This window comes from Anomalospiza imberbis, unplaced genomic scaffold (assembly GCF_031753505.1).
Source record: "Anomalospiza imberbis isolate Cuckoo-Finch-1a 21T00152 unplaced genomic scaffold, ASM3175350v1 scaffold_642, whole genome shotgun sequence".
Taxonomy (NCBI): Eukaryota; Metazoa; Chordata; class Aves; order Passeriformes; family Viduidae; genus Anomalospiza; species Anomalospiza imberbis.
Genome location: NW_027100256.1, coordinates 19869 through 33583, shown reverse-complemented (window position 1 = coordinate 33583; position 13715 = coordinate 19869). Strand labels below are relative to the sequence as shown.

General features: G+C 59.0%; 1 protein-coding gene across 1 annotated transcript; it reads right to left on the bottom strand.

Annotated features, from left to right (window-relative positions):
* Positions 1–472: 472 nt before the first annotated feature.
* On the bottom strand, positions 473–4583 carry ARHGAP35 (Rho GTPase activating protein 35). The gene is given in 4 exon segments (XM_068178957.1): positions 473–928; positions 930–1012; positions 1015–3166; positions 3168–4583. Coding segments are annotated over 4 exon segments (4032 nt in total). The 5' UTR covers positions 4509–4583.
* Positions 4584–13715: the final 9132 nt, after the last annotated feature.

Below are 13715 nucleotides of genomic sequence, written 5' to 3'. Positions count from 1 at the left end.
TGGGATGACCACTGACCACTGGGATGACCACCGGGATGACCACTGACCACCGGGATGACCACTGACCGCTGGGATGACCACCGGGATGACCACTGGGATGACCACTGGGATGACCACTGACCACTGGGATGACCACTGACCACCAGGATGACCACTGGGTTGACCACTGACCACTGGGATGACCACTGGGACGTCCCATCCCTCCTTGAGCTTGACCATCGCCCCAAAACGACCCCTCCAAGCCCCACCTTCACCCCAAACCCCTCCAGACCCCACCTTGGTGGTCCTCCTGAGGCTCCTGAGGATGTTCCTCCTGCGAGGAACCTCCACTGACCAACACCTGACCAAACCACCGGGATGACCACTGGGATGACCACTGACCACTGGGATGACCACTGACCACCGGGATGACCACTGACCACCGGGATGACCACTGGGACATTCCACCGTTCCCATCCCTCCTTGAGCTTGACTATCGCCCCAAAACGACTACTCCAACCTTCATCCCACCTTCATCATCCTCCTGAGAACGTTCCTCCTCCCGAGATCCGCCACTGACCACCAGGATGACCACCGGGATGACCACTGACCACTGGGATGACCACCGGGATGACCACTGACCACCGGGATGACCACTGACCGCTGGGATGACCACCGGGATGACCACTGGGATGACCACTGGGATGACCACTGACCACTGGGATGACCACTGACCACCGGAATGACCACTGGGTTGACCACTGACCACTGGGATGACCACTGGGACGTCCCATCCCTCCTTGAGCTTGACCATCGCCCCAAAACGACCCCTCCAAGCCCCACCTTCACCCCAAACCCCTCCAGACCCCACCTTGGTGGTCCTCCTGAGGCTCCTGAGGATGTTCCTCCTGCGGGGATCCTCTCCGTCGGCCGCCTCGTAGGCCATGACCCGCGTTGTCGCCCTTGTAGCCGCCCTGCCCGCCCGGCTCCTCGTCCTTCTTCCTCCCCGGCCCCAACTCATCGTCGCTGCCACGCTCAGGCCGGGCCGGTAGCCGGCGAAACGTCCGAGCCGCGCGCACCGCGCCCGGTACAGCCGCGGTTTGGCGACGGCCGGCGGCCTCCGGCCGCGCTCCAAGGAGCCGCTGTCCATCTCGCTGTCCGAGCCGTTGCCGCTGCCGTTGGACGCGGCCTTGTTGATGTTGCGCACGGTGATGATCTTGCCTTGCGTGCTGTCGTGAGGGACCGAGTAGATGTTCTCCTCCTCGCTGCGCGGCTTCACCACCGCGTCCATGGGCTCGGCGTAATCCGAAGGGTCGAAGCAGTCCGGCGGCAACCACGCCGAGGAGGACACCGAGCGCCGCCGGACGTCGCGGTGGCTTTGCTCCGCCGCCTCGAAGTGCGGCGGCGCTTTCGGCCTGAGCGGCGGCGCCACCTTGTTGTTGGCCAGCGCCGAGATGAAGCCGAGGCCGTCGTTGCCCTCCAGCTCCACGGAGAGCTTGGAGAGCTCCTTGGGCAAGGCCGGCTCCTCGCGGAAGGGGCTGTAGCCGGGCAGCGGCTCGGGGTCCTCCTCGGAGTCGGCCAAGTTGGAGTTGCAGAGCGGCGAGCCGGCGCGCGGCGAGTTGAAGACGTCCTCGCCGGCGCCGCAGGCCTCGGCGGCGTTGTCGTACATGTGCGCGGCCTCCACGATGTTCTTCTTGTCCAAGGCGTCCTTGAAGAAGGGTTGGAAGACGTCCAGCTTGGCTTGGCCTTGGCCGCAGGGCAGGGCGGCGAAGCGGGCCTCGATCTCCTGGGCGATCTCCTCGCCCTCGGCCAGCTGCTCGCGGCTCACGTCGTCGTCCGGCGCGTCGGCCGAGCCGTCGGCCAAGGCCACCAGCTGCACGGGCACGATGTCCTGCACGTCGGCCAGGAAGGCGCGCAGCGTGGCCAGCGAGGCCTTGCGTTTGGCCGCGTAGAAGACGATGTAGCCGTGCACCAGGCGGCTCTTGCGCAAGCCGAAGGACGCGTGGTAGGACAGCAGCGACAGCTCCACCCGCCGCCGCTGCGAGCCCACCGCCGCCTCCAGCAGCACCGCGGCGCCGCCGCCCGGCGCCGGCCGGCACGGCTGCGCCTGCAGGATGGGCAGCAGCACCTCGTCGGCGCTCACCGGGTCGCCGCACATCAGGCACGCGGCCACGCGCAGCTCGGCGCCGTCGGCCGCGTCCCTCGGGCCCGGCGCCGAGCCGGCCGCCGGGTTGAGGTTGCGTTTGGCGTCCAGCAGCCCCTTGAGGACCTGGCCGATCTGCTTCTCGTTGATGTTGCGGCCGTAGCCCATGCCGGCCGACGCCGGGTCCAGGAAGACGCACTGGAGCTTGCCGGCGATCTGCTGGCCCTGCTGGATGAGGCTCTGCAGCGTCTCGCCGCCGGCGTCGCCGCCGCCGCGCTTGTTGACCAGGACCAGCGTCAGGGGCAGCTGCGCCGCGTGGCCGTCGCGGCGGCCGGCGGCCGACTCGCGGCTCTTCTCGACGCTCTCCACCACGTAGGACAGCGACTCCTTGGAGTTGTAGAGGCACAGGCAGCCGTGCGGCTGGAAGGTGGGCGTCTGGAAGGCGTTGACCGGCAGCCGGACGTTGCCCTCGATGGGCCTCAAGGCCAACTCGTACATCTTGCCCTCGATGACGTACTTGTCGTCGCTGGTGCAGAGCGCGCGGATCTCGTTGGCCAGCTCGCGCGCCAGCCCGTCCTTGCCCAGGATGACCAGGTTGATGCGGTCGGCGTCCGCCGAGACGTCGCGGCGGTGCCGCTCGGCCGGCCGGGCGAAGCGCGAGCCCAGCAGCTGCTCCACGCGGGCGTCCACGCAGGCGGCGCAGCTGGGGCACGTCTCCTTGGTGGGGTGGTAGACGAAGTGGATGTGCTTGAGGACGAGGGCGTCGCGCTCGGCCTGGAGCTTCTGCAGCGCCTTGAAGCGCTGCTCCTCGCCCAGCACCTCCTGGATGACGCCCATCTTCTCCTTGCTGGGCTTGGCGTCCAGCTCCAGCTCGTAGAAGAGCTCCGAGTACTCCAGCAGCAGCTCCTGGAAGTCCTCCTTGGCCTTGTCGATCAGCTGCTTCTGGTGCTTGCCGTAGATGTCCACGTAGACCGACTCGTCCAGCCACAGGTAGAAGTCCTCGTTCATGATGAAGCTCCGCGCCTCCTCCCAAGGCTTGCCGGGGCGTGACGAAGGGCGAGCTCTCCAGGTTCTCGCGGAACGCCCTCCTCATCTCGGCGCGCTTGCGCTCGTCGCGCAGCTTCTCCAGGTGGGCCTCGTAGAGCTGCTCGGCCGCCGGCGTCTCCAGCAGGTCGAAGGGGATGCGCTCGTTGTCCACGTCGTCCACGTGGCTCGTGGCGTCCCACGGCGTCTCCTCCAGCACCACGAACCACTTGAGGAAGTCGGGCTTGGCCTCCAGCAGCTTCTCGGCCTTGGCGCGGCTCAAGCGGTCGATCTCGTCCAGGTCCGGCACGAGGGCGTCCAGCGCCTGCGGCAGCAGGGCCAGGTAGGCCCTGCGGCGGCGCTCGATGTGCTCCTGCTTGAGGCGCTGCACGTGCTGCAGGAAGAGCTTCTTGGCCTTCTGGGTGCCCTCCAGGTAGACGTAGTCCTGGTACTCGGGCGCCGGCTGCATCTTGCGGCTGACGTCGGGCCACGCCTCGTGGTGGCTCTTGACGATGCGGCTGACGAGCCACTCGTACTTGTCCTTGGCGGCGGCGATCTGCTGGCTCTGCTGCTTGAGCGCCTCGAAGTAGGGGATGATCTTGGCCTTGCCGCGGCTCTTGTCCACCAGCTGCACCAGCGTGCCGAAGGCCAGCTCCACGTTGACGTTGGAGCGCGCCGAGGTCTCCACCACCTGCAGGTTCTTCTTGCCCAAGGCGAAGGCGTGGGCGTCGCGGATGTAGCGCTCCACGCCCTCGTCGCACTTGGTCAGCACCACCACCACCGGCTTCTTGGTCTTGGCCAGCTGGTTGTAGAGGTTGGACACGAACTTGAGCTGCTCGTCGAAGTTGCGGTTCATGCCGCGGCTGACGTCCACGCACAGCAGGAAGCCGTCCACCGGCAGCTTGCCGTCGGGCATCTGCTTCTGCTCGAAGTCCTGCTCCAAGCCCAGCTGGTCGGTGCAGAAGTACATGAGCTTCTCGGCCGACGCCAACTTGGTGGCCGCCGCCCTCTTGATGTAGGGCTGCAAGGCCGTGCTGCGGTGCGGCTGGAAGGTCTGGTCGTCGATGAACTCCGTCTGCTCCACCACGTGGATGCGGCACTCCACGCACTCCTCCAGCGGCCGCGCCACCTCGCCCCAGTAGAGGAAGTGGTCATTGTTGACCACCCTGCCCCCAAAGTCACTGGTGCTGAGCACGGACGTGTGCTCCAAGTGGAAGTCGTCGGCGCCGGGCCGCACGAAGCGGTTGCACAGGCAGGATTTGCCGACGCCGCACTGGCCCTTCTCCTTCTCGGTGCCGGACAGTCCCACCACGCTGACGTTGTAGGTGGGCGTGCGGCCATCTTGCTTGCGGGCCATCATCATTGTCCGCGCATGGCGGCCCGGGGCCGGGCGCGGCGCTGGCGGGGGACGGGCGGGGGACGGCTCAGGGCAGGCGCGGCGCCGGGGCGGGGCCGCTCGGCGTTGCCATGCCGCGCGCGCCGGCACGGCTTCAGGCCGCGGTGGGCGCCGCCGTTGGGCGGCCAACGAGTCGCCCTGGGGGGAGAGAGAGAGAGAGAGAGAGAGAGGGTGAGCGGCGGGCGGAGGAGTCGGCGCGCGGCGCGGCGGGCGCGACTTCCGCGGCGCGGCGGCGCGACTCTTCCGCCCGACAGATGGGCGCCGTGATGGGCACAGCTGCTCCACCCGACCGAAGATCCTCCATGGTGGACGCAACTTCTTCCACCATGGTGGACACAACTCTTCCGCCCAACCAAAGGTCACCACGATTGACACAACTTCTTCACCCAACCTAAGACCCTCATGGTGGACACAACTCTTCCACCCAACCCAAGACCCTCCATGGTGGACACAACTCTTCCACCATGGTGGACACAACTCTTCCACCCAACCGAAGGTCACCACGATCGACACAACTTCTCCACCCGACCGAAGACCCTCCATGGTGGACACAACTCTTCCACCATGATGGACACAACTCTTCCGCACAACTGAAGACCCTCCACGGTGGACACAACTCCTTCCACCATGGTGGACACAACTTCTCCACCCAACTGAAGACCCTCCATGATGGACACAACTCTTCCACCATGGTGGACACAACTCTTCCACCCAACCGAAGACCAACTCTTCCGCCCAACCGAAGACCCTCCACGGTGGACACAACTCTTCCGCCCAACCAAAGGTCACCACGATTGACACAACTTCTTCACCCAACCTAAGACCCTCCATGGTGGACACAACTCTTCCACCCAACCCAAGACCCTCCATGGTGGACACAACTCTTCCACCCAACCGAAGGTCACCACGATCGACACAACTTCTCCACCCGACCGAAGACCCTCCATGGTGGACACAACTCTTCCACCATGATGGACACAACTCTTCCGCCCAACTGAAGACCCTCCACGGTGGACACAACTCCTTCCACCATGGTGGACACAACTTCTCCACCCAACTGAAGACCCTCCATGATGGACACAACTCTTCCACCATGGTGGACACAACTCTTCCGCCCAACCGAAGACCCTCCATGGTGGACACAACTCTTCCACCCAACCGAAGACCCTCCATGGTGGACACAACTCTTCCGCCCAACCAAAGGTCACCACGATCGACACAACTTCTCCACCCAACCGAAGATCCTCCATGGTGGACACAACTCCTTCCACCATGATGGACACAACTTCTCCACCCAACCTAAGACCCTCCACGGTGGACATAACTCCTTCCACCATGGTGGACACAACTCTTCCACCCAACCGAAGACCTTCCATGATGGACACAACTCTTCCGCCCAACCGAAGACCCTCCACGGTGGACACAACTCTTCCGCCCAACCAAAGACCCTCCACGGTGGACACAACTTCTTCCGCCCAACTGAAGACCCTCCATGGTGGACACAACTCCTTCCACCATGGTGGACACAACTCTTCCACCCAACCGAAGACCCTCCACGGTGGACATCCGGAAATTCCTGTTTTTTTCCTGGAATTTGCTGACTCAGGAGCTCCTGATTGACCCAAAATTCCCTAAAAAATCCCAAAATTCCCAAAAAATCCCAAAATTCCGAGGCTGACTCCTCACCCAGAGCTGGAAATTCCGACTTTAAACACCCCAAAATTCCCAATTTTCCCTGGAATTCCCGATTTTTTCCCCCCGGAATTCCCAATTTTCCCTGGAATTCCCTGACTCAGCAGTTCCTGACTGACCCCAAAATTCCCTAAAAAATCCCAAAATTCCCAGAATTCCCAAAATTCCGAGGCTGACTCCTCACCCACAGCTGGAAATTCCGACTTTAAACACCCCAAAATTCCTAATTTTCCCTGGAATTCCCGATTTTTTTCCCCCAGAATTCCCAATTTTCCCTGGAATTCCCTGACTCAGCAGTTCCTGATTGACCCAAAATTCCCTAAAAAATCCCAAAATTCCCAAAAAATCCCAAAATTCCGAGGCTGACTCCTCACCCACAGCTGGAAATTCCGGCTTTAAACACCCAAAACTCCCGAATTTCCCCAGAATTCCCGATTTTTTTCCCCGGAATTCCCATTTTTTTGCCCTGACTCAGCAGTTCCTGATCGGTTCCAAAGTCCAGCAACCCCGGAGCCGCCGGAGGTGGGGGGAGGGGTCGGAATTTTCCCTTTTTTTTCCCAAAAAATCCCCGTTGGAAAACTCAAATCCCCCCAAAAATTCCCAAAATTCCAAAAATTCCCCCCAAAAAAAAAGGATTTTTCCTCCTCCCGATCCCGAAATTCCGGGAAGGGCCTCGGGGTCAAAGCTCAGCCCAGGATTTCATGGAATTTTCTTCCGGATCCGGGAATTCCCCGGAGAAATTTGGGATCTGGGGCTGCAATTCCCAAATTTTTGGGATTTTCTGGAATGTTTTTCCCAAATTTTGGGATTCCCTGGGATGGTTTTCCCGATTTTTGGGATTTTTCTGGAATGTTTTTCTCAATTATTTGGATTTTCTGGAATGTTTTTCCCAATTTTTGGGATTTTTTCCCCAAATTTTGGGATTTTCTGGGATGTTTTTCCCAATTTTTGGAATTTTTTCCCCAAATTTTGGGATTTTCTGGGATGTTTTTCCCAATTTTTAGGATTTTTTCCCCAAATTTTGGGATTTTCTGGGATGTTTTTCCCAATTTTTAGGATTTTTTCCCCAAATTTTGGGATTTTCTGGGATGATTTTCCCAAATTTTGGGATTTTCGGGGATGTTTTCCCCACAATCCTGGAGAAGAAATCCCTAAATTTGGGATGGAAACGACAAATCCAGGGGGGAAAAGTGAAAATTTGGCCCGAAAAAAATCCCAAAAAATTGAAAAATCCCAAAACAATTCCCAAAATAATCCCCAAAAAAAACTCGAAAAATCCCAGATCAAAAAAAAAAATCCCAGAAAACTCCAAAAAATTCCCCAAATATGCCCAAAAAAAAAAAAACCCCAAAAAAATCCCCAATAAAACCCAAAAACCCCCCAAAAAATCCCAATAAAACCCCAAAAATTTCCCAAAACTTCTCCAAAAAACCCCCAATAAAATCCAAAAAACGCCCCAAAAAATCCCAATAAAATCCCAAAAAATTCCCAAAACCTTCTCCCCAAAAAAATCCCAAAAAAACCAAAAAATTCCTAATAAATTCCCCAAAAAATCCCCAATAAAACCCAAAAAATCCCAATGAAATCCCAAAAAATTCCCAAAACCTTCTCCCCAAAAAATCGCAAAAAAATCCCCCAAAAAATCCCCAAAAAACCCAAAAAACTCCTAATAAATTCCCCAATAAATCCCCAATAAAATCCCCAATAAAACCCAAAAAATCCCAATGAAATCCCAAAAATTTCCCAAAACTTCTCCCAAAAAATCCCAAAATAATCCCAAAAAATCCCCAATAAAATCCAAAAACCCCACCAAAAAATCCCAATAAAATCCCAAAAATTTCCCAACTCTTCTCCCAAAAAAATGCCAAAAAATCCCCCAAAAAATCCCCAATAAATCCCCAATAAAATCCTAAAAATTTCCCAAAAAATCCCAAATAATCCCAATAAAATCCCCAATAAATCCCCAATAAAATCCCCAGAAAATCCCAATAAAATCCCCAATAAATCCCCAATAAAATCCCAATAAATTCCCAAAAATTTCCCAAAACTTCTCCCAAAATAATCCCAAAAAAAAGCTGAAAAAACCCCAATAAAATCCCCAATAAATCCCCAATAAAATCCCCAATAAATCCCCAATAAATTCCCAAAAATTTCCCCAAAAAATCCCCAAAAAATCCCAAATAATCCCAATAAAATCCCCAAAAATTTCCCAAAAAACTCCCCAAAAAATCCCAATAAAATCCCCAATAAATCCCCAATAAAATCCCAATAAATTCCCAAAAATTTCCCAAAACCTCTCCCAAAATAATCCCAAAAAATCCCAAAAAAAAGCCGAAAAAATCCCAATAAAATCCCCAATAAATTCCCAATAATTTCCCAAAACTTCTCCCAAAATAATCCCAACCCCCCCCCCCCCCCCAAAAAAAAAGGGGATTGTCACCCCGGGAGGGAATTTGGGGAGGGGGACCCCAATTTGGGGAGGGGGGACCTCAATTTGGGGAGGGGGACCCCAATTTGGGGAGGGGGACCCCAATTTGGGGAGGGGGAGCCCCAATTTGGGGAGGGGGAACCCCAATTTGGGGAAATCCCAATTTGGGGAGGGGGAGCCACAATTGGGGGAAATCCCAATTTGGGGAGGGGGTACCTCAATTTGGGGAGGGGGATTTGAGGGATTGATGCCAATTTGGGGAAATCCCAATTTGGGGAGGGGGGACCCCAATTTGGGGAGGGGGATTTCAGGGATTGATGCCAATTTGGGGAGGGGGATTTGAGGGACTGATGCCAATTTGGGGAGGGGGAACCCCAATTTGGGGAGGGGGATTTGAGGGATTGATGCCAATTTGGGGAAATCCCAATTTGGGGAGGGGGGACCCCAATTTGGGGAGGGGGATTTCAGGGATTGATGCCAATTTGGGGAGGGGGATTTGAGGGACTGATGCCAATTTGGGGAGGGGGAACCCCAATTTGGGGAGGGGGATTTGAGGGATTGATGCCAATTTGGGGAAATCCCAATTTGGGGAGGGGGGAACCCCAATTTGGGGAGGGGGATTTCAGGGATTGATGCCAATTTGGGGAGGGGGATTTGATGGGGGATCCCCACAAATTGGGGAGGGGGATTTGAGGGATTGATGCCAATTTGGGGAAATCCCAATTTGGGGAGGGGGGACCCCAATTTAGGGAGGGGGAACCCCAATTTGGGGAGGGGGATTTCAGGGATTGATGCCAATTTGGGGAGGGGGATTTGAGGGACTGATGCCAATTTGGGGAAATCCCAATTTGGGGAGGGGGGACCCCAATTTAGGGAGGGGGAACCCCAATTTGGGGAGGGGGATTTCAGGGATTGATGCCAATTTGGGGAGGGGGATTTGAGGGACTGATGCCAATTTGGGGAGGGGGAACCCCAATTTGGGGAGGGGGGACCCCAATTTGGGGAGGGGGATTTCAGGGATTGATGCCAATTTGGGGAGGGGGGACCCCAATTTGGGGAGGGGGATTTCAGGGATTGATGCCAATTTGGGGAGGGGGATTTGAGGGACTGATGCCAATTTGGGGAGGGGGAACCCCAATTTGGGGAGGGGGATTTGATGGGGGATCCCCACAAATTGGAGAGGGGGATTTCAGGGATTGATGCCAATTTGGGGAGGGGGATTTCAGGGATTGATGCCAATTTGGGGAGGGGGAACCCCAATTTGGGGAGGGGGATTTCAGGGATTGATGCCAATTTGGGGAGGGGGGAGCCCCAATTTGGGGAGGGGGATTTCAGGGATTGATGCCAATTTGGGGAGGGGGAACCCCAATTTGGGGAGGGGGATTTCAGGGATTGATGCCAATTTGGGGAAATCCCAATTTGGGGAGGGGGGAACCCCAATTTGGGGAGGGGGATTTGATGGGGGATCCCCACAAATTGGGGAGGGGGATTTGAGGGGAGACCCCAATTTGGGGAAGGGGCAACCCCAATTTGGGGAGGGGGATTTGAGGGGAAACCCCAATTTGGGGAAGGGGCAACCCCAATTTGGGGAGGGGGATTTGAGGAATGTGGGGAGGGGGATTTGAGTGGAGACCACCCTAATTTGGGGAGGGGGAACCCAAATTTGGGAAGGGGGATTTGAGGGGAGACCCCAAATTGGGGAGGGGGGATCTCCCCAATTTGGGGAGGGGGGAACCCAAATTTGGGGGGTGGGATTTGAGGGGAGACCGCAATTGGGGAAGGGGTCTCCCCCTAAATTGGGGGTGGTCTCCCCTCAGAATCCCCCCCAATTTGGGGGTGGTCTCCCCACTGAGCCCCCCAAATTGGGGGTGGTCTCTCCTCTAAATCCCCCCAAAATGAGGGTGGTCTCCCCTCCAAATCCCCCCCAGTTTGGGGGTGGTCTCTCCTCCAAATCCCCCCAATTTGGGGGTGGTCTCCCCCCAATTTGGGGGTGGTCTCCCCACTCAGCCCCCCAAATTGGGGGTGGTCTCTCCTCCAAATCCCCCCCAGTTTGGGGATGGTCTCCCCCTAAGCCCCTCAATTTGGGGGTGGTCTCCCCTTTAAATCCCCCCAATTTTGGGGTGGTCTCCCCTCTAAATCCCCCCCAATTTGGGGGTGGTCTCCCCCTAAGTCCCCCAATTTGGGGGTGGTCTCCCCTCTAAATCCCCCCAAAATGAGGGTGGTCTCCCCTCCAAATCCCCCCCAGTTTGGGGATGGTCTCCCCCTAAGCCCCCCCCAATTTTGGGGTGGTCTCCTCTTCGAATCCCCCCCCCAAATTGGGGGTGGTCTCTCCTCACAACACCCCAAAATTGGGGGTGGTCTCCTCTCTATGTACCCCCAAAGTGGGGGTGGTCTCCCCTCAGAATCCCCCCCAAATTGGGGGTGGTCTCCCCTCAGAATCCCCCCAATTTTGGGGATGGTCTCCCCTCAGAATCCCCCCAATTTTGGGGGTGGTCTCCCCTCAGAATCCCCCCCAAATTGGGGGTGGTCTCCCCTCAGAATCCCCCCCAAATTGGGGGTGGTCTCCCCTCAGAATCCCCCCAATTTTGGGGATGGTCTCCCCTCCAAATTCCCCCCAAATTGGGGGTGCTCTCCCCTCTGAGTCCCCCCCAAACTGAAGTAGTCTCCCCCCAAAAACCCCCCCAAATTGGGGGTGCTCTCCCCTTAAGCCCCCCCCAAACTGAAGTAGTCTCCCCCCCAATTTGGGGGTGCTCTCCCCTCTGAGTCCCCCCCAAACTGAAGTAGTCTCCCCCCCAAACCCCCCCAATTTGGGGGTGCTCTCCCCTCTGAGTCCCCCCCCCAAATCCCCCCCAAATCGGGGGTGCTCACCCCTCTGAGTCCCCCCCAAATCGGGGGTGCTCACCCCTCCGAGTCCCCCCCAAACTGAAGTAGTCTCCCCCCCAAATTGGGGGTACTCTCCCCTCTGAGTCCCCCCAAACTGAAGTAGTCTCACCCCCAAACCCCCCCAAATTTGGGGTGCTCTCTCCTCTGAGTCCTCCCCAAAACCCCCCCAAATTGGGGGTACTCTCCCCTCTGAGTCTCCTCCCCAAAACCCCCCCAAATTGGGGGTGCTCTCCCTTCTGAGTCCCCCCCCAAAACCCCCCCAATATGGGGGTGCTCTCCCCTCTGAGTCCCCCCCCCAAACTCCCCCCAATTTGGGGGTGCTCTCCCCTCTGAGTCCCCCCCAAACTGAAGTAGTCTCCCCCCAAATCGGGGGTGCTCTCCCCCCTTAAGCCCTCCCCAAACTGAAGTAGTCTCCCCCCCAATTTGGGGGTGCTCTCCCCTCTGAGTCCCCCCCCAAATCCCTCCCAAATTGGGGGTGCTCTCCCCTCTGAGCCCCCCCAAACTGAAGTAGTCTCCCCCCCAATTTGGGGGTGCTCTCCCCTCCGAGTCCCCCCCAAACTGAAGTAGTCTCCCCCCCAAATTGGGGGTACTCTCCCCTCTGAGTCCCCCCCCAAACTCCCCCCAAATTGGGGGTGCTCTCCCCTCTGAGTCCCCCCCAAACTGAAGTAGTCTCCCCCCCAAACCGGGGGTGCTCTCTCCCCTTAATCCCCCCTTCCCCCCCCACAATTTTGGGGTGCCCCCTCTCCCCCTTGCCGGGGGTCTCCCCCCCCCCTCCCCACAGCCCCCCATGAATGGCGGGCGGTACCATTGAGAACGCACGGATGGGGGGGGGATGGGGGGGGGGTCTCACCCTCTCCCCCTCTCCCCCTCCCCCCCACGGGGGGTGGTCTCTCCCGGGCCCCCCTCACGGACCGCTCCCCCCCCCCCCCCCCGCGGGGGCCATGGGCCGGCCCGGCGGGCGCGCGGCGGGCGGGGGTGGGGCGGCCCATTGTTCTTCTGGGGGGGGGGGGGGTTGGGGGTTTTCCAGAGAGAGAAAAGGCGGCGATGGTGGCGCTGAGGCTGAGGGAGAGAAGGGGGGGGAGAAGAGATTTTTTTTTTTTTTTCCGTCTTACCGGAGAAGCATCGGCGGCGTCGGCGGCATCGGGCCGGGCCGGGGGCGGCGGGAGGAGGCGGCAGCGCCATGTCCGCGCTCGGGGCGGCGGCGGCGGGCGGGGCGAGGGCGGCGGGGGCCGCCGGGGCGGGCTCGGCCTGTAATGGCGGCGGCGCCTTCCTCCTCCTCTAAAGCCCCCCCCCCCCCCCACCCCACCTCAGCCCTCAGCCGCCTCCTCCTCCTCCTCCTCCTCCCTCCGCCTCCGCCTTCACGATCACGGAGGTGGCGGGGGGGGGGGGGAATGGCGGGAGCGCGTGCGCGGCGGGAGGGGAGGGGCGGCACCGTGAGGGGAGCGGCGGGAGCGGCGGGAGGGGCGGGGCTAAAGCGAGGGGGCGGGGTTAAGGGGGCGGGGCTTGGAGGAGAGCACCGGGAATTTTTGTGGGCGAGGGAAACCGGGAATTTTTTTTGTGTGTGTTGGGGGAACCGGGAATTTTATGGGAAAGAGCGGGGATTTTTGCGGGTAAAACCGGGAATTTTGAGGCGGAAAACCGGGAATTGTGGGGAGGGAAGGAAGCAAAGACCGGCGGGAACTTTGGGGTGGGGGGGTGAAGGAATGGGAGGGGCCTGGAGAGCGGGGTTATTGGGGGAGTGGGCGTGGTTTAGGGCGTGGCCTGGTTAGGGCGGGGGGGCGGAACGAGCGTGATTTTGAGGGGGACAGGGAGAGGGAATTTGGGGAGGGGGCTACAAATCTCCTCCTGATCCCCTTCCTTCATTCCCGGGGCAGGAATTTGGGGAGGGGGCGCTGAGAATTTCGGGGAGGGAGGCGGGAATTTGAGCGAGGGGCGGGAAACGTGAGGGGGGGAAAGGGCGGGAACGGGAGGTTCCGCGCAGGCGCAGTGCGGGGGGCGCCCCCTGGCGGAGGCGGGAAGCGGCGGGGCCTGGCTGTGGGGGGGGGGAACGGAACCGGGAACGGAACCGGGAACGGGATCGGAACCGGAACCGGAATCGGAACCGGGGGGGCCTCGGGCCGGCACCGCCATGGTGAGAATCCCTGAGGGCAGCGGACAACCGGGGGGGACAC